The following is a 27,438-nucleotide window of genomic DNA, read 5'->3' on the forward strand; positions in this document are numbered from 1 at the left end:
TTTGTTTTCCTTTGCTTCTGCGTGTGGCTTTTGCTTTTCTTTATTAAAATGCCTTTATCTTGACCCATGAGTTTTTTCATCTTATTTTCTCCCCCTTGGTGGGCATGTGGCAGCCAGCCAAGGTTAACCCACCACAACTGCTGAGGGTTTCTTGTGTCTTCCAAGTAAAAAGTAACTATCATGCCCCTCAGTAAAGATTGTGAAGCCTTGGTTCACTTTCCTGGGTGTTCTGCAGCCCATAGCAAGCAGCCTCTGAAGGAAGTGATGCTAAATGCCTGTTTACACTTGTCTTGTTCACTGCAGTTTCCATGGAGTTTGGGTGTTCATGGAGTTCCTGTTTAAAAAGGTTACTCCAAAAATATGTTTATACAGCAAAAAGATTGTCAAGTGTTTGGTCTTAAATGAGACTTTACAAAATAAAACAGATTCAAGATCATGTGCTAGAGGATCCTGCAAAATTTTGGGAGTACATATTGAGTACTTCTCAAGCAACCTTAATTCCGCTCTGAACACTTACAATTTTGTATTCCAGGCTAAATGCAGCTGAGTACTTTGGAATTGTATTCAGTTTTTCTTCCTGGCTTCTGAAGAAAATGATATTTTGAGGAGAAATATTTTACAGTCACAACTTCTTTTCTTAGGACGACAGAAGGTAGCAATCACTTTGGAAAAATAGCTTTCAAAAAAATGGAGCGCAAAGGTTTTTTGTGTAATACAAATCTAGTTAAAACAGCTGTGAAGAACACTATGTAAATTCATTTCTTCCTTTCCCAGTTGCATGTAGCTGATACAGTGATGTATGATGTCTGAGTGTTGATGATTGTCTGTCATGCCAGAATGCTTAACTGTGTTAATCTGAATGATATTTAATTTAGTATGAGATCACTATAGTTTTAGGAAGCAAGAAAATGCCTTTAGAAAAATGGAAAGCACATGCCAGCCTTGTGTGACATCGTGCATTTTGATAGGATATAAAGAAGTTCTTTTTTTTAAACTATGCAGTGATCAAATACTGGACCAAGTTTTCCTTGGGTGGTAGAATGTACCTTAGAGGTGTTCAAGACAACTGAACAAAGCCCTGAGCAGCCTGGTCTAATTAGATCTTATTGGAGCATCAAGTTAGCCTAAATGACCTCAGGAAGCCCCTTTACACCTAAACTATTTTATAGTTTTTATATACTGACTGAGGAAATACACTAGCTGTATCTTTTAGAAAGCAGGTGTTAAACATTTCACAGAGCACACATGCCTTGTGTTTTGTGGACTGGCCCAAACCCAGCTACTAGACTTGGGTAAGGAAGCACTCAAAGATCTGATCTGTTTTCTGAGACTTTGGGAGAGTACAGTAGTGGGGTGTAGCTAGCCTGGCATGTAAGTCCTGGGGATTTGTGGGAAGGATTCATGTCCATGCCATGGGAGTCTGAAGTGGGGGAAGGGCTTGTTCTGTCTGTCCCCTTTGGTCTGTTCTTTACCATGGTCTTTTAAGTTAAATACCCTGAGGTCCACAGAAAGTGCTGCTCTGAAGATTAATAATATTTTTACAGTAAAACTCGGGGATCATCCAAGAATTGAAGTTGCATTTGCATGGTAGGCTGTTCCTGTGCCTGAGAACTGCAATATATTAGTGTTTGGAGGTGGGCAGATAGGCTCTCTCTAGGTGAGAGAGGTGAATAGTGCCGCATAAAAACCTACTTAGTCTGGTCTATTTAACCTGCGGAGGAGGTGAGGAAAGGCAGTATGTAGGGGAGGAAAGTAGGTGAATTAAGTCTCTGCAGTGAACGCAGATGATGTGGGTTAATCCCAGTAAGCAGCTAAGCACCACACAGCCACTTGCTTTGTACCCCCGCCCCCCCCCCCCCCCCCCCCGGGCTGTGGGACGGGGGAGCGAATCAGAAGGGTAAGAGTGAGAAAAATTGTGGGCAGTTTAATAGGTAAAGCAGAAGCTGTGCAAGCAAGGAAAGCAAAACAAGGAATTCATTCAGTACTTCCCATAGCCAGGCAGGGGTTCAGCTATCTCCAGGGGAGTGGGGCTCCATCACATGTAATGGTTAATTGGGAAGACAAATGCTGTGATTCCAAATGTCCCCATCTTCCTCCTTCTTTCCCCAGCTTTTATTGCTGAGCACAACATTGTATGGGATGTCCCTCTGGTCAGTTGGGGTCAGCTGTCCCAGCTGTGTCCCCTCCCAGCCTCTTACCCACCCCCAGCCCACTCACTGGCAGGGCAGTCTGAGAAGCAGAAGGGGCCTTGATGCTGTGCAAGCACTGCTCAGCAATGACTAAAATATTGGTGTGTTATCAACACTGTTTTGGTCACAGATTCAAAACACAGCACCATATGGGCTGCTGTGAAGAAAATGAGCTCCATCCTAGCACAAACCACTACAGCAGAGAAGATTGGTACAAGAAACTAACTGGCCAGTCTTTACAGATGGTTTCAGTGTATTTCTACAGTCCAGAGCCTGAAATCTGGCACTTTGCTTCTTGTCTACAGACTTGAATCTTCGGTTTCTCTCTGCATCTTTCTCAGACATAGGTTCATGTGGGAGAGATCATGGAGGTGCATTTGCCTGCTTTGTAATACAGAATGTACAAGGGGAGAGCATCTCCAGAGTCACTGAGGGCTGCACAGAGGTTGTATAGTTTGGGGAGTGTTTACTTAAGTCTCTTCAGTTGTATTTGAGTAAAAATGGTGAAGGGAAGCTGATGATTGCAACTAATAGATAATGTCTCTCTGGTAGAGAAAGGTAACCTTTCATTCTTGTTTATGGCAAACAGGCTATATTATAAATGCATCTTGCAAACAAATCTTATTTCTGAGGTTTTTGTCATTGTTAAAGGAAGAACTTCAATTGTTGCTTGAAGATTTTTTTTTTGCAGCAGATGCTTATATAACCTTTATCCTGTGTCTGGCTGTGTTGAGGGGCTCTTGCTACATCCCAACAGAGTAGCATAGATTTACACATTTATTTTTTTTGTATCAGTAATGCTTTTACTTGATGCTTAGCTATCAATTTATGAAAACATTTTGTAAGAGCTCGCTGTTCTCCAATTTTCCTTTTATTTCTGCATATAAAAGGAATATAAATTGTACACTTAAAACAGTAAATCTTTTAGCAGTTCCTTGCTGACAAGGGAAAAATTGCAGTCAAGACCAGCTCCAGAAGCTTCCTATTAATACTGTAATATGCTAGGTAACCTTGTCTTTTTTAGAAAGTACCAAATGCTGCTAACAGGAAATGACAGCTTACACACCTTATTCTTGCAGCTTGAACTCTGACACAAGCAGTCTTTCTCTTTGCCAGCTAACAGGCAGGATAAAATTAGGGTACTACTCCTTAGCCAAATTGAAATTTGATTTTTGAAGCTGTTAGCTTACTGAATGTGCCAGGGTTAGCACCTCTGTCATTTCTGGTTCTTAGGGCGGTGACTGTACTTTCCAAAGGGTGTGCTGTAGCGGGCTGGTATCCCCCAGGGCTGGTGGGAGTGCTATGCCAGTGTCCCATGTACCCTTCATGTGCTCTGGGTAACCAGACGTGAGTGTGGCAGGTGTGGCTGCCAGCCAAGGATCAGGAGCGGCTCTCTGACAGTTCAGTAACCTGTTATGATCCTGCTTGCCTGGGCAGTGTGAGGATGGTTGGGGAAATCTGGTGTGAAATATGGCCAACTCAGGAGTACAAACTTTGGAAAACTGACCTGCAACAAAACACCTAATTAAACCGATATTTGCATTAAAAATAAGTGTTTTAATGAGGAAGGTGGTCTATTTAAATCCTGTCATCTTAGAAATAAGATGAATAGGAGGCCTTGGTGACATTTTGGGGAATGAATCCCCAAAAACCTTTTTCTCTTAATACTATTTTACGTGAAGAGTGGTCAACTATGTATGTATATAACTTCACAGTGAACTCTAAATATTTTATTTAATTTGTTTGACAACTTAGTATTTACATGATACCATTACCTAATGTTTCGTAAAGTGATTTTTTTTTTTTTTTATTTTGGAAAAACACACATCTCGCAAAACTCAGACTTTTAGTAAATGGCTGTTTGTTTATAGGGCCAAAAAACTTTAATTCTTTCACTTTGTTACCTTATAAGATTGCTTGTGCCAGATGGGTATTACACAAGAAAAAGGCTGTGCATCTCAACAATAAACTGGCCTTACCTGTATATCTCCAATAGCTGTAACTAGCCAGTCCTCTGATTTACAAACTGCATTTTTACCATGTTCCTACCTTAATTTCCTGTATAAGGCTTTTGATGTTTGAAACGTTGTATGACTTGAATATATTCCAGAATTAAAGCAGTTATCAAGCCAGCCAGTTAATTTTGTGGCTTAAACATAGAACTGAAAGAATACTCATGTCACTGTACTTCTTTACACAGCCCTTGAAATAGGGATGCTGTCTTAATTTCTCTGAAGCATTTTTAACAATTACTGATGCTATTGAAGCAAATGGATCAGTGAGCTGAAGGAATAATTGAAACTGGTTGATATGTATTTCTCTCTGACCTAGAGGTGGAACAGGTTATGCAGGGGAAGTGTTTCATTTGGACTCTTCGGAGTTGTGAATAGGATGGAACTTAATAGATTTGTTGATGACTTTCATGAAAAACGGTTATCCAGATAGAAAAGACAAATTTGGAGGGTATCTGTCCCTGAAATTCTATACCATTTACCAGACACTGGCTAAAAATAGCCAAGTGATGTTCTAATGCTTGTTTTCCCACTGTTCTTGCAGTACATCTTGAACCACTGAAATCTCTGCTGTTATCAAGCTGGGCTCTGGAACAGTGTGTTTAGTTGCTTGAATTGTCTGCCTTCAGTGCAACTTTATGCTGTTGAGTTTGATTTTACTTAAAACTACTGAAATAGCTCCTCTTGTTTGAACTCCCCCCCCCCCCCCCCCCCCCCCCCCCCGATTTTTAATGTGGCTAATTTTAAGTTCTCAAATTCTGGTCTTGATTGTCAAAACACAGACTTACTAAGCTAGCTATAAGAGACTTCTAAAGACTAGAGGTATGTTTAAGCTACAGTCTTTTGTTGCCTCTGTTTATATAAAACAGTATTTTGCTGCATACTTAGACAATGACATCTGAAAAGCATGTGAAGACTGCACTTGCATGGTTTTCCTACTCTTTGGGTATGGAAGTAAAGCAATGAAGCCCCTTCTGTAGAAGAAAAGAAAGCAAGCTTAGTATGGGGGAGTAGATGTGACACAATAATGTGCTTCAGGCTATTCATTCTGCTTAATCAGATCAAGAAGGTAAATAGCCCCATATCAGCAGTCTCAAAAGACTAAAGGTTCAAGGACCTCAAAGGACATTTTATTTGGGAATAAAGATTCTTGTATTGTGGTTCTTGCACAGTTTCCTTTGGTTCAAGATCTTTATGCAAGGTCTGCAAGATCTTTTATTCTTTCTAAGATTTGTTCTTTAATTCACAAAGTCTGATTCAGTGGACATGATTAATATTGCAGTTAGGTTTTTTGTGTTGTATGGGGGGGGGTGTGTTCTCAGATTTTTTTCTCTTTTCCTCTCTGAGAGTCTGTGAATCAGAAATGGTTGGAGATGGTAGATGTGATACTGTCTTTTTGGGGGAGAACTAAGCAGCCTCCAATGAAGTTAGTAAGAGATGGTCTTTGAAGCAGCAGGATTAGACTGAAAATCGGTGATAGTAATTGTATTGGTTTTGAGCATTTCAGTAATGCCTTGACTTTTAATCCCTGTCTCTAGTGGGTTACACTTCGGGGAGAGAAACTATCACTGTTCTTCCCTGGGTAGCCACTGGAGGAGGGACTGTTTTGTGTTACTTAGCTCTTCTTGTGTTGAATTACACAAAGTACAACTTCTGCTTACTTGTTTTCCTTCTTTTCTGTGTATCTGATATGAGTGCTTGTCTTCTGTTCATGAAATTACAGAAATTGCAGATGTTTCTTGAAAACGTTCATTGATAACCTGGTTGAAATCTTGCATAGCGGGACACTTGCGCAGTATGAATTGCGTGGGGGATTAATGGAGAGAGAACACTGCATGGGCATGCTTGTACTGATGCAACCACTGAGGCTTTTTGGTGAGGCCTTGGCCAAAAAGTGATAGTTTTTAGGAACTGGAGTCGGAAGATGTGTAGGTTTTCTTGCAGTTAATTCTCTGCTCCACAAGATGGAGCCAGTTATTTGACAAATGAAGCCTGTCAACCATCAGCAGAATTTGAAGACACAGAAGAGAATTAAAGTAACTTCACCGTGCTTTATGGTCAAAGGACAGGCAGGGTGCAGTTGAGTGAAAGGAAGAATTGTAGTCTGTCAGAAGTCTTTGAAGATGTTGGCCCAAGATAAGGTTGCTACAGACTATATTGAGATGCAAAGCAGTTAGTGCTCTATGTAATACTTGGCTTCCTTCCTTGTAGAATTGCTAATTGGTAACTGCAAGAATGTAGAGTGAAAACTAACTTTGTTTTTATGTGCGTCTGTAATACAAACCTTATTTAAACTCAATCTTGACAAACTTTCTTCATTTAAAACTTTGTCTCAAATTTATTAGTCTCCTAACTGGTTTTATGCACACAGTGTAAAGGGTTCAGAGTAGTTTGCTGAGATGTAAGAGAGTCACCCTTCCCTTTGACAGCAAGTAGAAGATGGAAGGGCTGTGTGTTTGCTTTCTCTACCCCAATTCTGACCTCTGTTGCTCTCTGTAAGTTGTGATGTTTAGTAAGAGTGGGCAGCACCTGTGTTGCAGCAAAAGAAGTGTTTCAATATTAACCTGCAGTTCCAGTAAGCTGAACAGATGGTAGTGGACTGATGGAGGGGAGGAGATTTTGAATTACTGTGGTAAGGGAGGCAACCATCATCATTCTACTTTGTAGCCGTATCTGCAGTAATCTTATACTTCCTTCTTTGTGGACATCCCCCAATTACGTCATATCCCAGTACTTTTGTTTTCTTTTGCCTCTTTTTGGTTTGTTCTGGTCTCTACTGCTTTTTTTCTTTTAACTTGTTTGTATGACAGGTAGTCCTATTCCTGCCCAGTCTTGTCTAGTAGCAGATAACCTTTCTCACTAATTCCTTACTGCAGGTAGAAACTGAGTAGAGGATGGAGTGTTGACTGAGATGTTTAAAGCAGTTAAAGGATTTTTATACAAACTAATCAAACGGAGAGCTAAAGGGATGTTTCACACTGTATTGACTGCCTGGATTCATATACTTTTAGTATATAAGGCTTCCATGTTTTTTGTAATGCAGATAAAAGTACTTTTTCCTCAGTCTTTTAAATGAGCAGTATCTTATGAACCTTGTTTTGTGCTTGGTACAGGACTATGCATTCATTGATGCAAAATAAAACTCAAGCAATTTGTAATAAAACTTAAACCTTGGGCTTCTAAAAACTAATGTGCTTTGTCTTGTGTTTGCTTTGGAAATGCACTATACTAGCTTCAGTATTACCATTCCTGTCATTCTTGCCCGAAGGTCTATATCAGCTGTACCCACAAAAATTTGGTTGTTTCAACTATAATTACATTAGCAGAGCATCAGCAATGCTGCGAGCGTTTATTGCAGCTTCTTCAATCAGCTTTCTAATCTAGTGGAGTAGAACATACGTCCCAAACTGAATGAGTTATAGGGACGGGGAAGAAAGGTACATAAAGGAGTATATGCACACACATTAGGCACGTGCAAGGTACTAGTCCACTTTAAATAATATGGAGGAGAAACATCTCATCAAAAATTACATCCTGAAGAGGGGAAAGTGTGGGGAAAAAGTGGGTAAATTTTTGAGATGTTGGGACAAAACCTTTCACCTCACTAGAGAATATGCAAAAATGATGCCTTCTTCACAAAATTCACACTTTGAAGTGCATTTTTAGAATAAAAGAATGTCATATGAAGATGGATAACTTTCAGCAATTGCCTCATGTGAAGACTGGTATCTGAAATTATGTAAATTTCTTTCAAGCTCTTTATTGCTTAAGCTTTAAACAGCTGAAGTCAGTTTTTGAAATGTTCTCAGTTTTTCAGTAGCTGTAGATATTTCTGCAAGTAGAGAGAATGTTTGTTCTGTACAATAACTATACTGGTATGAAGTCTACTGTAACTGGAGAAAAATTTCTTCGGGTTGTTTCTTAAATTCACAAGTTATCTAGCAATTCTAAAAACTTAGACATACCAGGAAGCATTGTGTCTTGTGGCTACATGTTTCTTTCATTCTTAGAGTCAAAATGGTCTTTAATAAAGGAGTCCTTAAATAGTCTAAATATGTCCCAATTAGTGCTGTTTCTGTGCATCTAATTGAATTCTAGTTTCCGCTCAAAACTTGGTATACAATTCCTGAATGCAGACTAATGTAGTAGTGGGTGTGGTGGGTTGACCCCATCAAGCAGCTGAACACCCACCCTACCTCTCATGCTTTTTCTTCTCCTGTGGAATGGGGAAAAAAATAGAAGGAAGGTGAAAAGACTTGTGGCTTGACATCATGAAGTTTAATAAGGAAAGCAAAAGCTGCACATGCAAGTGAAGCGAAAAGAGAAAGTAGCTCACTACATGCCATCAGCAGGCAGCTACGTCCTGGAAAGCAGCAGGGTCTCGGCATGCGTAACAGTTGTTTGGGAAGGCAGATGCCATTACCACAAACGTTCCCCCTTCTTCCTCCTCTTTTCCGCCAGCTTTTGTTGCTGAGCACCATGTCATATGGTTTGGGATGTCCCTTGGGTTAGTTGGGGGTCTGCTGTCCCTGACTGTCCCCTTCTGGCCTCTTGCCCGTCCCCTGTCTACTGGGTGGGAATGGGAAAGAAAGCCTTGACTGTGCAAGCGCTGTCCAGCCATAGCCAAAACATTAGTGTTATCAACACTGTTTTAGTCACAGATCCAAAGCCCAGCTCCATACCGGCTGCTCTGAAGAAAGTTAACTCCACCCTAGCCAGGCCCAGTACAGCGGGACATGTTGCTTGGTATTCTCCATTTAACATGTAATAGCCAAGACTCCAAATTAATTTGTGTGAAGCCATACGACAGCTCAAATCCATCTTTCTGTTCAGCTCTCACAACAAGTTTGCACTTGTGCTGTGTTTAAATTTCAAATCAAAACTTAATCACTGCTTTTTATGAGGGTAACTGAATTACAGTTGACAGCAAGACTAAATATGCACAATAAACCTTGTGGGATTTTATTCCGGATTAGTTATTTTAAGGGTTACTTAAATTGTTAATGGTAGACCATCCCAAGGAAGGTTGTTAGGCGTTCACAGGAATGACCTAACGCGTTCAAAATTTTGTCTTGATAATTTCTCTGGAAAATAGCACACACCTTCAGAGCTGACTTAACTACCTATTAAGAACTGAAAAGGAAATGTAAGTCTAGTCAGTACACAAATGTAAGAAAGAAATGAAAGTTAAGATTGAAAACAAAAAAAAATTTCTCATTTTGGAAGCAGCAATCTGTCTTCGGGTTGCTGAATTTTTTTTCCTTGGTTCATCCAGGCAGGTTTCAGGGACTTCATAGTATCCTAGCATATAGTCTAGGATAAACATTGGTTGCTTTCAGGACAGCAGAAGTCCTGTGGCTTTTTTCCTTAAATTAACTTTAGCAAAGGATGAAAGAGGTTGAAAATATTTTTAAGCAGTTATCTGTATCTTAAATGACTGAAGAAATTACTTGAAGTGTATTTTTATATAGGAGTGGTGCATTGATAGTGGTGCAGCAAGCTGCTGAAGTACAGCTCAGCTCTTCTGGTAGAAAGCTTGTATTCAAATGGCTTTCAAAAGAATAAAATTACAATTGTATTAAAACTTATTTCAAACAGTATTTCGTGTTAATATTGGCTGATTGGAGTTGCACTGTGTAATGCAGGTCTTGATAGGTAAGATAGCATTACTACTGACATGTAAAGGTGTTTGAAATAGCATAAAATAGCAGTCATCAAGACCCTTAATGTCCAGTCTTAATTTCTGAAGCCAAATGTCTGTCTTCTTATTTGGCTAACAAAATACATGCAGCAGATAAACTAGGTTACTTTTGTAAATTTTGCTGAAGAAAAACAAGTGTATCTTTAAGGACTCAAACAGAATAAACCTGTGATGTTTCTATTAAGTGCGAAATACTTCCTGTGTACAGAAATAAGGTTCCTGACTTCACACAAAATCGAGATAACTGTAAATTGTTTATTGAATTAGTCCAAATTACTGTTAAACATTTGTCACACAGGAAGGTTTACAGACTAAGCTTTAGTTGACTCTTTGGTTAAGTCAAGCACAGCTGGTTTGATGCCCATGCAGAAAACATTATTTTGTAACTTCCTTTGCTTAACTGTGACTGTAATTGATTGAATTAATTAAAACATTTTTCATTTGAAATGTTTAATATTCCATATTGTCATGAATGAAATAAATTCAGAGATTGCACATGAGTATTTTTGTCTGGCCTCAGGTTTGTCTGTTATTCCACTGCTTAATTTGTTACTTTATTGCTTAAATATATTTGATTTCCCTAAGTTATTTCAGAAATAAGTACAAATTAATGAAATCTGAGCTTCTGGGGAAATATAAAACTGTTATTTTCCAAGAGAAAATCAGCTAATTCACAAGCTGTATTATGATCTTTTTTTTTGTTAACAAAATTTTAAGTTAAAATATTATACTACGAAGTTAATGATCTCTCTCTTCATTTATTAAGAGAGACTTCAGTCATATCAAGCCCTCATTCTGGTCTTGCCTCATTAATATAGAACTTGCCTATCTGGGATATCACAGCTGAGGAAGAACCTCAAGAATAGGAATCTCATATGGTGTGTAGTTGTACAAACTCTGCTGTGGTAAAAAGATTATAGTGACTGTGTAAACACCCTATAGGATAAAAATATGGACATCATATAGGTACTATAGATGAACACCTCTTCTCCATATAGTAACCTGACCAAAACTGGCTTCCTGTTTAGAAGGCACATCCTTGTGTTACAGTTCAGGGGAAAAACTGGAGAAGCTGTTGGGCACACAAGACCTTGCCTTACCTTTTTGTTTCTGAATCGTCATGGCTCCATTAAGCAATTGCATAAACTGAAGTACTTTATCCACAATGGAGTGGCTAAGGACGTTTTTTGATTAAGTTTCTTCTGGTGTACTACTTTAGCTGAAACTTGATTAATATGTTGAGGCAAATGGCCAGCAAAACTCTATCCTGAAGCACTAAAACTTAAAGTAGTATAAATTGTAAGTGGGATCTTCCTGTACTATAGATCTTCACAGACTGTAAGGACAGGGTGAGCATTTTGTGTCTGTAGTGTTTTATAGGGGAAAATAAAAATGCAGGTCAACAGGTTGCTAGTTGTTAAACTATTTGAGACGGACACTGCAAACAGCTTCACTGTTCATTCTTACCTGACAAGTAGTAGTTTTAACATAGAAGTGGCATGTGGGAAATGATGTGTTAGTTAACAGAGTAACTGATAGATCTCTTGACCCCTGAAATCTAATTTTATGATGGTAGCACTTATTTCAAAAACTGACAGTCACCTTAATCATTTTGGTCTTAAAGGTCAAGCAGTGGACATCAGGTGGTCTGACTTTTTGAGATCTTGAACAAGACAAATTAAAAGCAGGGTGGCTACCCAAAATATAGCCAGTATTTCCACTAGTAAGAAGAAGACTTCTTGCAACAAATCTGGGGAGCTGTGAATACGTCTTGGGACTTTTGAATACCAATTCAAAAGAATGGAGTCTAACTGAAAGGATTTCTCCTGCTTCCTCATTTTTGCTATTGTTGAACAGTGTGCGCTATCAGGACTTTTCTTTTTTCTGTTCTGTCCCTCACAGATGAGTAGGCTAGGGGTGGGTGGGCAAGAAATTGGGAGGAGACACAGCTGGGACAGCTGCTGACTCTTAATTGACGATTCCATACCATGTGATGATGTGCTCAGCAATAAATGCTCAAGGAATGGAGGAGGAAGAAGGGACATTCTTGGTTATGGTGTTATCTTCCAAAGCAAGTGCTGTGTGTGCTGAGGCCTGGCTTTCTAGGAAGTGGCTGGACGCCTGCCTGCCACTGGGAATTGGTAAAGAAATTTTTATTTTCTTTATTTTCTTTTTTTTCTCTTTTTCCCCCCTTTTTTTTTTCTTTGCTTTGTGCAGTTTTTGCTTCACTTATTAAAACTGTTGTTATCTCAGTCTACAAGTCTTCTCACCTTCCTTCTCCTTTCTCCCTGTCCTGCAGGAGAGGAGAATGAGTGAGCAGCTCTGTGGGTGTTTGTCTAGGGTCAACCCAGCACACTCCTAAGCTAAAGATCAGGAGAGGAAGGCATAAAATTATTTTCTAGGCCCCAGGAAAGCGTTCATACAGTATATTAATATTGAAATGCAAACTGCTGCAGTTGCATGAGTGGGCTAGATGTGCATCTGTTGTTCAAAGGCAGAAAATAATTGCTCAGAATGTTTTCTGCCTATTCAGTGCACCTTCTTGCTTTTGATGGTTACTTAGAGCTCAGAACTAGATGGACTTTAAAGCAGTACCTTTAACAGTGGTGGTGTACTGACCTGGAATAAACAGATATAAACGTGTTTAATTTGAGACTGTGAGTAACTTCAAGTCAAACATCCCAAATGTCACTGTGGGAGTTCAGGCCAGCATACTTTAGGTCTGTCTCAACATGCCAACACAGCTGAGAAGTAATAGTAAGGTTTATAAATCCACCCGATTCTGTGAGAAAATTCATTGGGCTGTGAATGGCAACTCATAGTGTAGTTTAGGAATCAAGAATACTGAATATATTCAGTTTCCCACCATTCTAGTCATGGATATTTTCATCAGTTGGTTTTGCAAATCTCTGTATAATCAAAAGTTGCGTGCTACTATTGTAAAGTCTGTTCTATGTGAGGTATTAAAGGATTTGTTGCATTAATATAAGATTGCCCTGCATATAATATCAAGTTAAGTACAGATGCATGTCTTAGGAAGCTTTTAATTGGAGAGAAAGGGGCAACTTCTACTCATTTCTGCTGATTCTTGTATCTGATGCATAGCCTTAAGGATTATTCAAGATGTAAGCAAAATCTTCTTGTTACTAGTAAGCCAACTTTCTAAAGTGGGTTTTTTTGGTTGGTTGATTGGTTGTTTTTTTTGTTGTGTGTGTGGGGCAGTGGACACAACATATGACTTCCTAGCTTAATCTAACTCAAATGTTACGTGACATCCCTTAGAAGTAGAAAGCCGTAAATAAAATTGCTAACAGTGGAGATTATTAGAAGTAATGGATATCCTAGAGAAAGAGCTGTGAACCTTTATTCAGACTTGTTTATTTCTGTTGTCAATATAGAATTATGCCAAAGAAAATCTTAACATTATATGGAATTTTGAAAATAACGCATTTATTTCCCCATTCCCCTTAGGTCCAAGATGGGCCTCTTGGAACACCGGTGTTTTTATTTGCATCAGATGTGCTGGAATACATCGAAATCTTGGGGTCCATATATCAAGGGTCAAGTCTGTCAACTTGGACCAGTGGACACCAGAACAAATACAGGTAAAATATTCTAAAATATGTTTTCAATTTGGAGGGAATGCAAGGAGCTCTTTTGAAAGGATTGGAGTTTATCATGCAACCCCAACTTACATTTTTTACAATCAGAGTAGTTCTTAATGTGTTATATTTATACTCTAATGAATTTAAGTTCTGAAAACTCACTTCAGAAATTTGTTTAGCTATCTTTTCTGTATCATTTTAGATGTACTGTACCTTGCCACGAGGACTCTGAAAGCTGTTTCTTTGTCAGAAAATATGTTGTAAGCCTTTTCCTTTTCAGTAGAGGACAGTAGGTAGCGTTCATATATCTGTCTGATTCTTGATTGCATTTTTTTGGTGTACCAAGTACTGACTTCCAGGTATGTTCCAGTCTGAAGCCTCTTTCTGTTGCCAGACAAATTTTATTACTTCGGTTCCTCCTGGTCTGAAGAGCCATCCTGAGAGATGAAAGCTTATATTTCACTGGATGGGTTAGTTTACACTGTAAACAGCATCTATGTTGTTAGCTTTTGTCCAGCAAGTCTTGGCAGCAGCCCTCCTGTGCCATGGGAACATCTCCCAAGACATACAGCAGCAGAGAGGTCTCCAAGTTAAAAACTTGCAGTGTCATTTAAGACACCAATACCATTCTGACTATTTCAGGATTTAAATTACTGATGGACATGAACTAACTGTTTCCTACCACTTTTCCTTAGTGCATGCAGGAAATGGGAAATACTAAAGCAAGACTACTCTACGAAGCTAATCTACCAGAGAACTTCCGAAGGCCTCAAACAGATCAGTATCCTTTTTGTTTTAGCTTTCACATTGAAATGACTTTTAATGCAGTTTAGATGTTATGACTGTCTCAAGGAACTGCTACACTTGGCAACTCACCTTATTTATTTCATTGATATTGTTGTATAAGAAATGACAGAGGAATTTGGGAATGGTTCAGAATAGATTTAAATTACTTCAGTTATAGCAAATCTGCTTTGTAATGAGATTTGGCAAGACCCAATTATTTTTGCTTTCAAAAGAGGTGACTTCATAAATTCCCTGTATGTAGGAAGTTAGAGTGATACTAGAGAGCTCTTGAATATTCTGTCTTTATCTTGAGTAACTGACAACTGAAGTTAGAAACATTTGAAGAGGAAACAATGAGCTGAATGGTAAAATAAGCCATTAGATCTTACTCAAGTGGTGTATGGTTTTCTCCTCTAGATTAAATATTCTGTAACTTTTTGGAGTTGAAGTGTATACGTTCTGTGAAGTGTGCAAACACAGATGACTAACATGGGAATATCTAAATAAACCAAACCTCCCTGACAGCCACCACTTGTGTTGGTGTGTGGTTATCACCATGTACCTAGAAGGGGAGGATTGAAGAAAAAGTTGTCTACTGCCAATAAATAGCTTTCCTCAAAAAATACCTTTTTCAAATGTACTGAGTCATTAGGCTAATGTATAGTGACATTAATTTAGGTTTGTATTAGCTCCTGATTTAGTGATGTTAGTCCACAGGTAGGATTTGCTTCACCTGATCTTACTGGAACTCTTCAACTATAATGAGATCCTAATGGAACTCTTCAACTATAATGCGATCCTAAACACGTACTGTTAAGTGAGCTGAATCTTTCCCCAACTCTCTTAGCCTGATTATGATACAGGCTGTGGAGGCTGATAAATGGACTTAGTTGTAGCTGGATCTGAATTTTCTCTTTCTATATCCAAAAGTCATTTTATTTCTTCTGCTTATTAGATACTATGCTCGATATGCTATGTGCAGAAGACTTTTTTTGGAAGGGTTAGATTCCTCGTTATAAAATGCACTTGAGCAAAACAGATATGTTTTTTCATATTCCAGTAACTTTTAAATTATACATACACATAAGAAAAAAGTGACTGGAATCAGATAGCACTGTAGTATTCCAACTGTAACATTATGGGACTTTATTTCAGCCATAAGACTGAAAGACTTTGGCTAAAACTTACTCAAAAGTGGATCTTGAAGATGTTTATTTTGTTCTTACTGCAGCTAACTTGAATTCACTGGTGCTATTGCAGGAGAAGCAATAATGCTTTACTCTAAGCTTTCCTTGTCAGACCAGACCAAAACTCTCATTTTTAGACTTTAAAAATAGTTCTTTTGTTGACACTGTATACCTTGAAATAATTACATAGCCTTTTGAACAGTTGTCAGTTTCTAAGTGGTAGACTTGGTCAACTGACTGTATTTCATTGCATGTCTTTTCTTTATTAAAAATACAGTGCCAGGAGAGAGGAAGCCAACATTTTCTGGTTTATTTCTCAATTTCCCCATAACTTTGGCAGCTACTTACCTATTTGGCATTCATGACAAGCTGTTGTGTTATGGTCTTTTTTTGCCTTCCCTCTTTGCCCTTTGTATCACTACAAAATCAGCATTGCGTCTCGTCAGTATTCTGATTATGAACATTCTCAATATTCTGAATATTCTTTTGGATGGACTATGAAAATTCTTTGCATGTAATGATCACTTTTGTATATGTTCTATATTAGTGTTTTAACTTCCTGTAGCACTTACTTCTGGTTTTTAGGTAGTAGAATGGAGACACAGGAGAAACATGTATGTGGGATCTGCCCGAAATCTCCTGCTAAAGGTTCCCATCACTTCTGTTTCTTAATCACAAGACTGAGCTTTCTGAGCATTTTTTTATTCTTCCCTTGTACTTGGCAGGGATACTCTGGCATAGAAGTTAACTTTGAGGATCATCTTGATGGTTTTTCGTATGGCAGCTTTAGCTTCCTGTTTCAAAGTGTTTTTTTCCAAGGGTAGAGCAAATCATTTTTTTGTCTCTTAATTTTGCTTACTTCTTAAAACAGTTTTGACATCTGTTGAGGTTGCTTAAAATTCTTTTGTTAACAAGAGCACAGTTGGTTATTGATCTGAAGAAACTTAGATGTGGTCCAAAAATTCATGGATGTTGAAGTGGCGTAACTTGAATAAAGTGGATGTTTTTCAAAATATGCAGCTTAATACCCCAGTGTAATAGCATCCTGAAAAATTAAACCCTATGAAATATAAATACTTATGATTCTGTGTTAATAATTTTCAAATTAAAACTTTCTAATTGTCTGAAATACTAAGTGTGCATTCTGGAAAACTGTTGAAAATAGGGAAATATTTATGCAAAAGAACTAAAATATCTAACACCAAAATCTGAGCAACCAAACCTTAGAACACTTGACAAAATAAATGGGCCATCTGAAAATGTTAATTTTGGCAAATAACTTAAGACTTTTTATTTGAAGAAAGGATAGGTTGTTCTAAGGTGTTTTATAACAATCAAGTTTTGAATCTTTTCTGTTTACTTCTAAATTAGTTATAATTTAATACAGTTATCCAGTTACAGCCCAAAAACATAGAAAAAAAAATTAAATTCCATCTCTATCTCTTCCCCCCACTGAGATTATGTAATACAGTAATTTGTACTGCAAGTTGAAAATAAACTTTCTGAGGGAATCCTGTTTAGTCTTAGCTAAATTTGAAAAATTGTGGAAGTTGCATATTACACAATTTCCATTCATCTGTAATTTGATAATATACATTGATTTTTTGGCAAAATGACAGTTCTTTGGTATGTGTAAAGAGTAATGTAGTATTAGTACTAAGGTAGATGTACTTTCAAAGTGCTCAAGATCCCCTTTAGAACGTAGATATATTTGGAAAGAGATAGAAAAGAATGTTTTGGTTTTTGCAGCTTTTATGAAGCAATGTCTTCGGGTGACACTTGCATACAATTTGAAACTAAATGTGATTGTTGATGGTATAATTTGATGCACAGAATGAACGTACTGAGTGCTCTGAGCTTAATGTTAATCTTAAGAGATTGTACGTGGAGCTAAGGCATTTTTCCATCAGTTGAGGAAAGATTGCTATGAAAGTTTAAGATGCAATGAATCTGACCTTCCACAGTTGCAATTTCGATTTTTGAATGGATAATCACATTGCCGAACAAATTAGTTAAAATTTATTCTACAGATACCAGAGAATCAGCTTTAGTAAAGTTAAAGTATTGACACTGCTTTGGATGAGCTGCTTTATGAGGCTGAAAAAATAATTGAGGAAAACAACTAGTTGTCCTTTTTGTGCTTGAGCTAGTGAGTTGTCAGTTCCAGTCTTCTACATCAATATGCCTGCTGCTATTTCCACCTTTGCTTCAATATCTTTTTATCACTAGTGTTTTAGTTTTCTTTCCCTTCCACAGAGATGTTTGTTGTAATAGGAGACTCTCCTCGAGGACTTGCTGATCTCAGGAACTGTTTATGATCACCTTTTGATGCATGGTATCATTTGTGCAAATCAGAAAACAGGTACATACATTTCACCTTTTATCTGAAGAGAAAGTATTTTTTCCCAAGTTATGATGGTAAACAATTTACTGTATACAACTACTTTTGTTCAGGTATTTGCAGTACTGCAGCATTGTAGCTTATAAAAACCAAGTGAAAATGTCCCAACTGTGGAACACTGAGTTACTTCTAGTCCATCTTTCTCATACTGTTTCATTAAGAGATTAAACTGATTAATTCTCTGTAGTAAAAAGAAACTCTTTTTGGACACTGCAGTTATTCTGTATGTAGCAGTTCTGTTGTTTTAAAACTACAAAATGAGTGGAGAAAGAATCTGGTGCAATTCTTCAATTAGAATAACCTGTCAGCTTTTTAGGTTAATGTTGCTATTTATCTGAATGCGTATTTTCCTTAAAGTAGCTACTTCCAGAGCTGTGGAATTTTTCATCAGGGATAAGTACGAAAAGAAGAAATATTATGATAAAAATGCAGTTAATGCCTTCAATGTAAGTAAACAAGTTTCACCAAGAATTCTGTCACTTTTTTGAAAGCTACATAAGAGAAATGTAGAAAACATTACACATGTTAAAATGTCTTTCACAGTTGAAAACGTCTTTCACAGTTGAAAACTTCTTGATACGGAGCTAAATGCTTTCTTTTGTGTCCCTTGAAAGCTCTTCCTAGGTTCTGTAAGTTCAACATACATTGTCTATTACATATGTAACAGCAAAGCATTATGATCCAACAAAGAGCTTTCTTATGACTCTTTATATTGTGCTTATTTCTTTCAGTGATGGGTAGTTCAACAGTATACTTTGAGTCCTTCCTGAGTATCTTTTTCTGTTACAGGGATAAGATAGGATTACGGTTGCTGGTGACTTTGTCTTCCCTTATTCTCTGTAATACCTTGATGAGAAATCCTAGGGTGTTTTGGGCCCCTCTTCTGAGGGTCTTACTGCTCTGCTGAATTCCAGACTGTTGCTTGCAGCGAGGTGCACTGTAATAGCAAATACAAGCCGCATGGCAAACCGGCTGTTTAATCATGTAGCTGTGTGTTCAATACAGTAAGTTGGTGAGTGCTTTTCTGGCAAGCAGTTTTGAGAGTGTCAACCTTTACCCTGAAGTTCACAGCCTTGTTTGTTTTTTTGGATACAGCTATTTCCGGGACATACAATCTAGTTTATATATTTTTATTTATATAGGTGTGTTTATGCTTAAACACACAGTCCTCTGTACCTACATTATTTAAGTATGGCCTAAGATATAATTTACTACTCCATCTTACTAGGCAGTGACCTTTGACAGGGAAATGGGTGCAAGGGTGGACGTAAAGAGTGGAAATGTATGCTGCCTTTCTCATCTGAGAAAAGGGGTCTTTGAGTGATAGTTTCATTTCAGAAAGAAAAAATCAAACCTGGAAACTAGAGAAGTGTATTTCATTAAGCATTGTTGAAGTAGGGGGAAAATTGCTTTACTTAAGAGGTAGAATACAATTGTGGTTTGAATTACATTGTCAGTTACCCTTCTTCTATTCCAAAGTAGAAAATAGGAAGAATTGTTTAAAATTATGCTTCTTAAAAAAGTTCAAAAGACTCCCAAGATCCTTCTGAACAGACAACCTACGTATCTAATATAGTAGTCCACTGCTGCCTTAAAATGTTTGAAGGAGTAATCAGATTTTGCTTTATTGTGTTGTAGACTAATATGAGTCACTTACCTGTCATAGAAACAAGGATAGAATCCAGACTGCTGAGTAGGGAACACCATTTTATTTCTTGCTACCTGGGCTTTTCTTTCATTGACTAATGTAAATGACTTAATTTCTCTGAGATAGAACAAAATCTGATTATGAAATATTTTAGCAATAGATGACTCATGCACATTCACATTCACCTGTGTTTCTTCAAGGCCACCAAACATCAGGTTTGAGGTAGGCAATCTGAAATCACAGTTAGGGCAAAATCCTAAAAGCACACAATACTAAATTAGCTGAACTAATGTAGCACCTATAGTCCTAGTCTGCTGCTTGTATTGGGTTACCCTCCTTGGCTCTGTCCCCAGCCCATCTCCCATGCACCTGTAGTGCTGTGACTGGTATTCAGGGATCATCTTTCAAGTGGGTCTGGGACTGACAAGGAAGAGGAAGAAAAGGTGAAGCTGAGCCTCCATTCTGTGTCTGATATGCTGCTTTTCTGCTCCTGGATACTGTTGGCAGGGAAGAGGGGAAGTTACTTCCAGCACATGGAGGTCTGTGGGAAGTTTGAGAAGAATGGGATGAGGAAGGGAGTTCTGCAGGAGTATGCGTTTCTGTCCCTGTGCAGGGGGTGGTGACAGTTTCTAAAGCTTTGCTTTTGTAGTCATGATGACATCTGACACACCTTCCCACTTCCCACCATGCCAGTTGGTGGCTAAGATTCCCTGGGAACTGAGGGGCAGCTGTGGAAAAGGGGGAGATTCCTGCTTGTAGCCTTCAGCCCCCTGCCAAGTGTTTTGGTATCATCAAAGCACTTGCTAGCATGATACTTTCATGAGCAATAGTCTTGTGAACTGTTCAGGTGGGGTGTCTGTGTTATGTTGCGGCAAGCTCTTTTCTTCTGGAAAATTTCTTTACCCCACTTTTGCAGAGAGCACCCTCTGTCCTATTTTTAATCAAAATCAGCATTGTTGGGGTGAGGTGAGCTTTTTAGCACACTTACTTTTTGTTACCAGTTCTGAAATAGCAGTGTCTTCTGCTTGGGTTAGAAACAATTTAAGTTGGAGATGTGTATGTATGTTGTCATTTGGTAAAATGAATCCCTTCTGGGTATGAACAGGTAATACAGAAGTGCAGAAACAGGCTTGCTGTGCCCTAAGGCCTGCTTTCCTTAACCAGGTAATTTTGCTGAGGTGGTGTTTAAAAATTTAAGGTGCTTTCCCAGATTTCATCCACTGTTATAAATTGCATGTAGTAAAAGCAATTTCTGTAGCAATTAGCTGCACCTCTGCAATAACATATTTAAGAAAGGGAACCTGGAAGGAGTTGTGGGAGGTGTGAGGAGAAGTTTCGAGGAGAACATCTGTGTGAACACCAAGGTCAGAGGAAGAAAGAAGGAGAAGGGGGAGAGGTGTGCCAGAGCAGAGACTTCCCTGTGTCCTGTGGTGAGAGAGCAGGGCCTCCCCCTGCCACCCATGGAGGTCTACGGTGGAGCAGATACTGATTTGTGGCCCATGGGGGGCTCACGCCGGGACAGGTGACTGTGCCTGAAGAAGGCCTCTGTGGGAAGAAGAAGTCCCACTGTTGTAGTTTGGCACTGGGAGGACTGCAACACACAGGGGTGTCCCACGCTGGAGCAGCTAGGGCAACACTGTGGCCCATGGGAGTGACTCATATCGGAGCTGGTTTGTGGAGGACTGTCTCCTGTGAGAGGGGGACCATGCTGGAGCAGGGGAAGAATGCCAGAAGTCGTTCTCTCACCCTGCGGTGAAAGAAGCGGCAGGACTGACTGCACCCCCCATTCCCTGCCCCGTGCGCTCCTGGAGGTGAGGAGGTAGAGATATCAGGAGCAAAGCTGAGCCCAGGAAGAAGGGAGGGATGGGGGAAGGTGTTTTTAAGATGTGGTAATGCTTCTCACTGTCCTACTCTGTCTGTTAAGTGTTGTGATGTTAGTGTCTGTGTTACATTTATGTTGTCTTTTTCTTCCCCTAACAAGTCTGTCTTTTGCCCATGATTGTCATGTCATGGATGAGTCATCCCTCCATGTCCTTATCTTGATTCCCGAGCCTTTTGCTTTACTTTCTCCCAGTGCTGGGGGGGAAGCGAGGAGTGAGCGGCTGCGTAGTGCTCAGTTGCACTCTGAGCTCGAACCACGACACCTACCCAGGGAGGCAAACTGATTTTTTTGTACCTCATGGAAGTATCTTCAAATGAATGTCAGCTCTTTGAAAAACTCTTACAGTTGAAATGATCTGTAAATACTTAGATACAGTTGTAGGGTTGTGATATTATGACTAAAACTGTGAAGACAGCTGTATGGTATTTATGATGTTTAGGAAAATGTATCCTTATTCTCAAAGTATATTCCATTTAAGCAGTGTAGCCCATGACAGAGTTAGAAGTAGTATTTCTCAAGCCAGCCCCTATCATAATTCTCTCCCAACATTAACAAGAGTCACACCGGTATGAAAGATTAACACTTCCTTTCTCAGAAAGTAGTTCATAGTCATACTGTGGTGAGAAATCCGTTTGTCAAGACTTCTAAAGACTGACTGTTTAAGAAACCCACAACTCTTGTTCTGACCAGATGCTGTCCTGTTTTGCTTTGGTATGATGTAATTTTGAAACATTCAGAACTTTATTTTTTTTATGCTTTTTATGTATGCCTAAATTTAAAAAGAGGAATAATACAAGTAAAAACACTTGAAACTGACAGGATGTTACTTGGGTGTATATATGTATTTTTTTCTGTGAATAACACGTGATTTGGTATTGTTAACAGCAGGAACTTTTTTTGCTCTTTGAATAATCAACTGCGGAGCAGCAGTAGCTGTTAGCAAGTCAACTTATTTTAAATATCCTCAGCACAATACCATCGTCCTAGAGTTAATTTTCTGCCAAACCTCATTCTTGATTTTTAGGCATACGTAAGCTGTGAATGATGCAGTAAAACCCAATAAAACAAACTATGCATAGTAGTGAAATGATTAGGGCATCTTTATAAATGTGGTGCATCTAAGATACAGAGCAATTAACTGTGCATTATGCTATGCTGTTTGATTTGATTTATCCCTGAAAGCTTGTACAACACAATCGAGAGCTTGCACCGCTTCTGTAGTTAACTACAGACATGTTACCATAGGTCAAGTGGCATGAGGTTATTTTGTATCTTAAAACTCTCCTTCAGGTGGGTGCTGACATGAAACTGTTCAGGAATATCATTCTACTTCAGACTTGCACCTGATTATCACTTCCAAGCACAGGCAAATCCTTTTATATTTGTCATAGGGTTTTTTTGTACACAACAATCCTAGAACTGAAGGGTAAAGCATGCAGAGCAGTTTCTCTTCTAACAATCTTAGTCCTGAAGACTGTTGCTTATTAAATCTTTTGTTTGCTTTGCGTTCTCATTAAACTCTTTGTGCTCCTTTAGTTTGCTGTCTCCTGGAGCACGCTTAGAAGAGAACAGCTTACAGTTAGACAGACACCTTTCCCCAAAAAGCTGAACTTGTATGCACTTGTATGAACTAAATGACTTGAAGGACTTTTTCTGAGTTGTTGCAGTAAATATAAGTGGAGCAAATATAAGCCTTGTTGGAGACACCCTTTGAGATGTTTGTTTTTATGAAAGTAATGTCTGAACAGGGTATTCATCTTGACTGATGATCTCTGTTTTGAGTCCCAAATACTTGTAATCAAAGCTATGCAACTGGTAAGGTGGAGCGACGGTTAATGAGGCTCATGATCTTATATGCAGTGGCCAAGAGAAATAGCAAACGTTGCTTGTTTTAGGTTTTTGGGAGTTAATAATAATCTCCCAAAATTACTGGTTAGAGGAAGTAAGCTTTGAAGTAGATGATTACACAGTTTACCAATAAGCCAAGAGGAAATGTGTGACTTTCAGAATTGAGGTTCCAGAAAGAATAAAATCTGTCTAAAATGAGCTGTTGAGTAACAGCTGCTGGAGTGATTCTTTGAGACACAGGACTGCACTAATGAAGGGGTTTCTGGTACCCCTTCCAAATCATTTAATTTGACTATATCTACATGCTGCTAAGTTAAAAGTTTACTAAAATTGCACAGAGGTTCGGGAAACCAAGTTTGAAGCAATCATATTTTTCAAATTTTTTAAAAACTTAGCACCTCCTCTTTGATGTAAAATAAAAACTGTAAAAAGACAATCTTTTTAAAACTATTGTTTATTTTTATATCTAACACAATGACCCTTATGCCATACAAGTAATGAGGAGAAGCAGTGAGGTCACTGTTGAGTGTGGATAAAGATTAGCTGTGTAGGTATTATCACAAACAATCTCTGCAGCTTTTAATAAAAATAAGTATATAGGAGAAGAAAGAGCACAACTTCCCAGAATGCATATGGAAGTTGCTTTATTCAGGGTGTATGTTGAATCAACTAAGTGGATTCCAGTTACTTTCAGTCTCAAAAATTATGAACTGGAACAATCTATTCCACTACATGAAGTAAGAATGTATTATCACATCCTGACAATGTTTAGAGAATAGTAAACGAAGTTTCTATATTTAAGAAAGGGCTTGAATTATGTATGGAGCAGAAGTTTCATATAACTTAAGTTCACTGAAGGAAAAGAATAATGGGTCTGTGTTTTCCATGCTTTCCTAAGATGTGTATAATTTAAGAAGTATGAACTTAGGCAACTGGATAAAATGTGATGTGAATTTAGAGATTGTGATGGCACATTTTCCAGAAAGTTATCTTAAAGGAGATTAAATCCATAATACATTTACCACACTAAAATATGTCACGTAGCCACCATAAGATGAATAAATTGGGGTATGATAGCGTACATGAACAGTAAGTTCAGAAGCATTCAGTCATTGGCTTGGAGAGAGGTTACCAGTTACCTCTCCCAGTATTGCAAGAACTGTAGCAGGTTTTTTAGTGGTCTGTGAAGAATTTGTGAATCAAGTAGTTTTGAAATATGCTGATGAAGATAGGCATCAATAGGAAGCACTGAAATACTGTACAAAAATGATGACTTGAGGGCAGGGATAGTGGAAGTGGGATACATTATTTAGCAGGATCATGCTGTTAGAATGGGTTGAATTACAGAATCACAGAATAGCTGTGACCCTTGGAGATCATGCAATTCTCCCTGCTCAAAGTGTGGTCAACTACAGCGGGTTGCTTAGAGCCTTGTCCAGTTGGGTTTTGAATATCTCCAGGCTGAAGACTCCACAACCTCTCTGGGTAACCTGTTCCACTATTCAACCACCCCACAGTAAACTGTGTCTCAGTTTACGTTCAGTGCCTCTTGGCCGTGTTTCTGAATACCACAGGCAACAGTCTGTCTTGGTCTTTGCTCCCTGCCACCAGGTATTTATATACATTAGTAAGACTTCTCCCCTCCCCGCCTCCTTTAGCTTTCTCTCTTCCAGGCTAAACAGTCTCAACTCACTAAGCCTGTCCTTGTCTGAAAGGTGCTCCAGTCCTTTAATCATCTTAGTGTTCCTCTGCTGGACTTACTCCAGTCTACCGCTGTCTGTCTCTCTTGTACTTGTGAGCCCAGAACTGGCCATGTTGTTAGCTCATGTCCAACTTGTCCATCAGGACCTCCAGGTCCTCTTCTGCAAATGTGCCTTCCTGCCAGTTGACACCCAGCCTGTACTGGTGCATGGGCTTATTCCTCCCCAGGTGCAGGACTTGGCACTTCCCTTTGAACTTCATGTGGTTCTTGGTGGCCCATCCTGTCAACAGTGCTCTGAATGGCAGCACACCTATCTAGTGTACCAACCACTACTCCTCACTTTTTATCATCTGCAAACTTGCCAGTGATGTACTCTGTCCCATTGCATGGGTCATTAATGAAGAACTTTAATAGTGTTGGTCACAGTGTTGTCCTGGGTATACCACTAATGACTGCCCTTGAGCTGGGCTTTGTGCAGCAATGGTTAAATGGATGAGTTAGAGATGCCAGGGTGTGGATTTTCAGTACGCTGGCTGCATTTCCAGTAGCTCCCACATGCAGGGTCTTGTTTCTCCAACTTCTGTAAGTACTTTCATTTGAAGAGTAGTAGTTCACACAGCTGGACCACCTAGCTACAAGTTGCTATGTCCAAGTAAACAAAACTTCTGCCAAAGCTGAAATATGTAGTGACTGCATTGCCAGTTTAACGTGAATCATGAAAATGTAAATGATTGCAGCAAGGCAAGCCACCTAGGAGAAAAAAAGGTATTGTTCTGAAGTTTTGGGAAGCTCTCACTAAAGACAGTTTTCCCTGGAACAAATACAGAAAATGTTGGTTAGATTGGACAGGCGAAATGGAGGGCACTCCAGTAAGAGATTAAAAGCATCTGTTTTGTATACCCTGTGTCAGCCTTTAATTAACCCATGGTGACTCTCCATAATATCTCAAGAGGTGGTTATCTAAAGGAGAAGCTAAATAATCTAAAAAAACCTGTGGGCAACAATAGGTATGGATGCTTTTGGTTAGAGCTGGAAAAAGTATTTTTCACTCAAGTCTAATACTGTTAAATATGTTTGTATTTCCCAGAACATTGAATAATTGCATATCTGCTTGATGTGAATTTTATGAACACCTATAGCTCTAGCTTGTGCACAAGCTTCACTGTATTCCTGTAATGAGATATGGGTGCTCTGAAGGGATGGGGAAGTGGTGTGTTCAGAATATTGGCGGAATATTTTGTGTTTTGTGAAACATGGGACACTCAAAAATTTTATGTGGTGTCCAGCGGCTAGCGCACTGAATAGGGGAGAAATGTTAGCTTCTGCAGAAATTTATGGGTGTTACTAATAGTACATTAGTATTCTTATACTCCTTTCAGTTTTTCGAGAATAAGCCTCTTGAAAAAATGGCAAGCAATTGATTGTGTGTTTATATGCATCATAGTCTGTAATTGCTACTGCTTTAAAAGAAAAGACTAATTTTAGTGTTGTAACATTTGTTGGAGATGTCCAGTAATAAAGTAAGAAGTCTGCAGAAATAAGAGAAACATATGTAGTAGTTGAACTTAAAACCTGTTAAATGAGTGTGGAGTAGTCCTCTTCATTTAGGTTATTTCACTGTATATTCTGTGCATATAAAATGGCCACTCGAGGGCACCTCTGTATTTGCTTCAGCTGCTGATTTCCTGAATGTATTGACATGGTTTGATAATGCACTCATTTTTTTAATCTCTTGAATCTTCTGAGTGATAACACACTAAATTTCATATTTAAATGGAAGCTTAATATAGGTTTCTAAAGCTTTAACTTGAATCCCTTTTAATAAAAGGCTAAATAATAACATGCATTACATCAAGAGCAGGATTTTGGAAAAACTGCACATAAAAGTTGGTGAAAACTTTATTTAGTACATTGACCTTAATGATCAATAGTGTTTGTATGACTGTTATCTGCCATCAGAAATATGTTAGTGCAAACTGAAGTAAAATAATTTGAGATTTTGTATGTTATATTCTGTGATAGCTTCATTTAATGCTGCTTCTAAGCTTACTTTTTTCACTTGAAATAGTAGCCATTGGGCCAAATACTGTTTGTATTAATGCTTTTATATTAACTATTAATATAGCGTGTATGTGGATAGTGCCACTACTAAGTAAGAACTTAATAAATGCTACAGAATTTTTTTAATGGAGAAAATGGGGACAGGTAACACATTGCCATATAAGAGAGGCAGGGAACTGGAGCGATATTGTAAACCTGCAGATCCTTTCTTTTCCGATCTTAAGTTTTTTGTGAACCAGAGTCTTACAAAGCATAGGTGCAAATTAAATCTTACAGTACTACTTCATGCGTATGTATTTTCTTGCTCAGCACTGAATGTACATGATGCTTTAAAGACAGTATTGAGTTTCATTATGCAAAATGTTTTTTTTACTTTATCAGCTTTCTGAAAAGGAGTCCCAAAACACAAACAACGG

At 38.5% G+C, this 27,438-nt stretch overlaps 1 protein-coding gene across 6 annotated transcripts in view; it reads left to right on the forward strand.

Annotated features, from left to right (window-relative positions):
- Positions 1–27,438, forward strand: part of SMAP1 (small ArfGAP 1) — a 101,998-nt gene that overhangs the window by 13,646 nt on the left and 60,914 nt on the right. For all 6 annotated transcript variants that reach the window (XR_012628040.1, XM_074861828.1, XM_074861830.1 and 3 more), the window contains exons 2-4: positions 13,374–13,507; positions 14,203–14,288; positions 18,252–18,327. Coding sequence is in view for 5 of the 6 variants with exons in the window: in XM_074861828.1 (XP_074717929.1) it covers positions 13,374–13,507; positions 14,203–14,288; positions 18,252–18,327 (296 nt within the window). In the remaining variant the exon portion in view is untranslated. The remainder of the gene's footprint in view (positions 1–13,373; positions 13,508–14,202; positions 14,289–18,251; positions 18,328–27,438) is intronic.

Source organism: Strix uralensis, chromosome 3, assembly GCF_047716275.1.
Source record: "Strix uralensis isolate ZFMK-TIS-50842 chromosome 3, bStrUra1, whole genome shotgun sequence".
Classification (NCBI taxonomy): Eukaryota; Metazoa; Chordata; class Aves; order Strigiformes; family Strigidae; genus Strix; species Strix uralensis.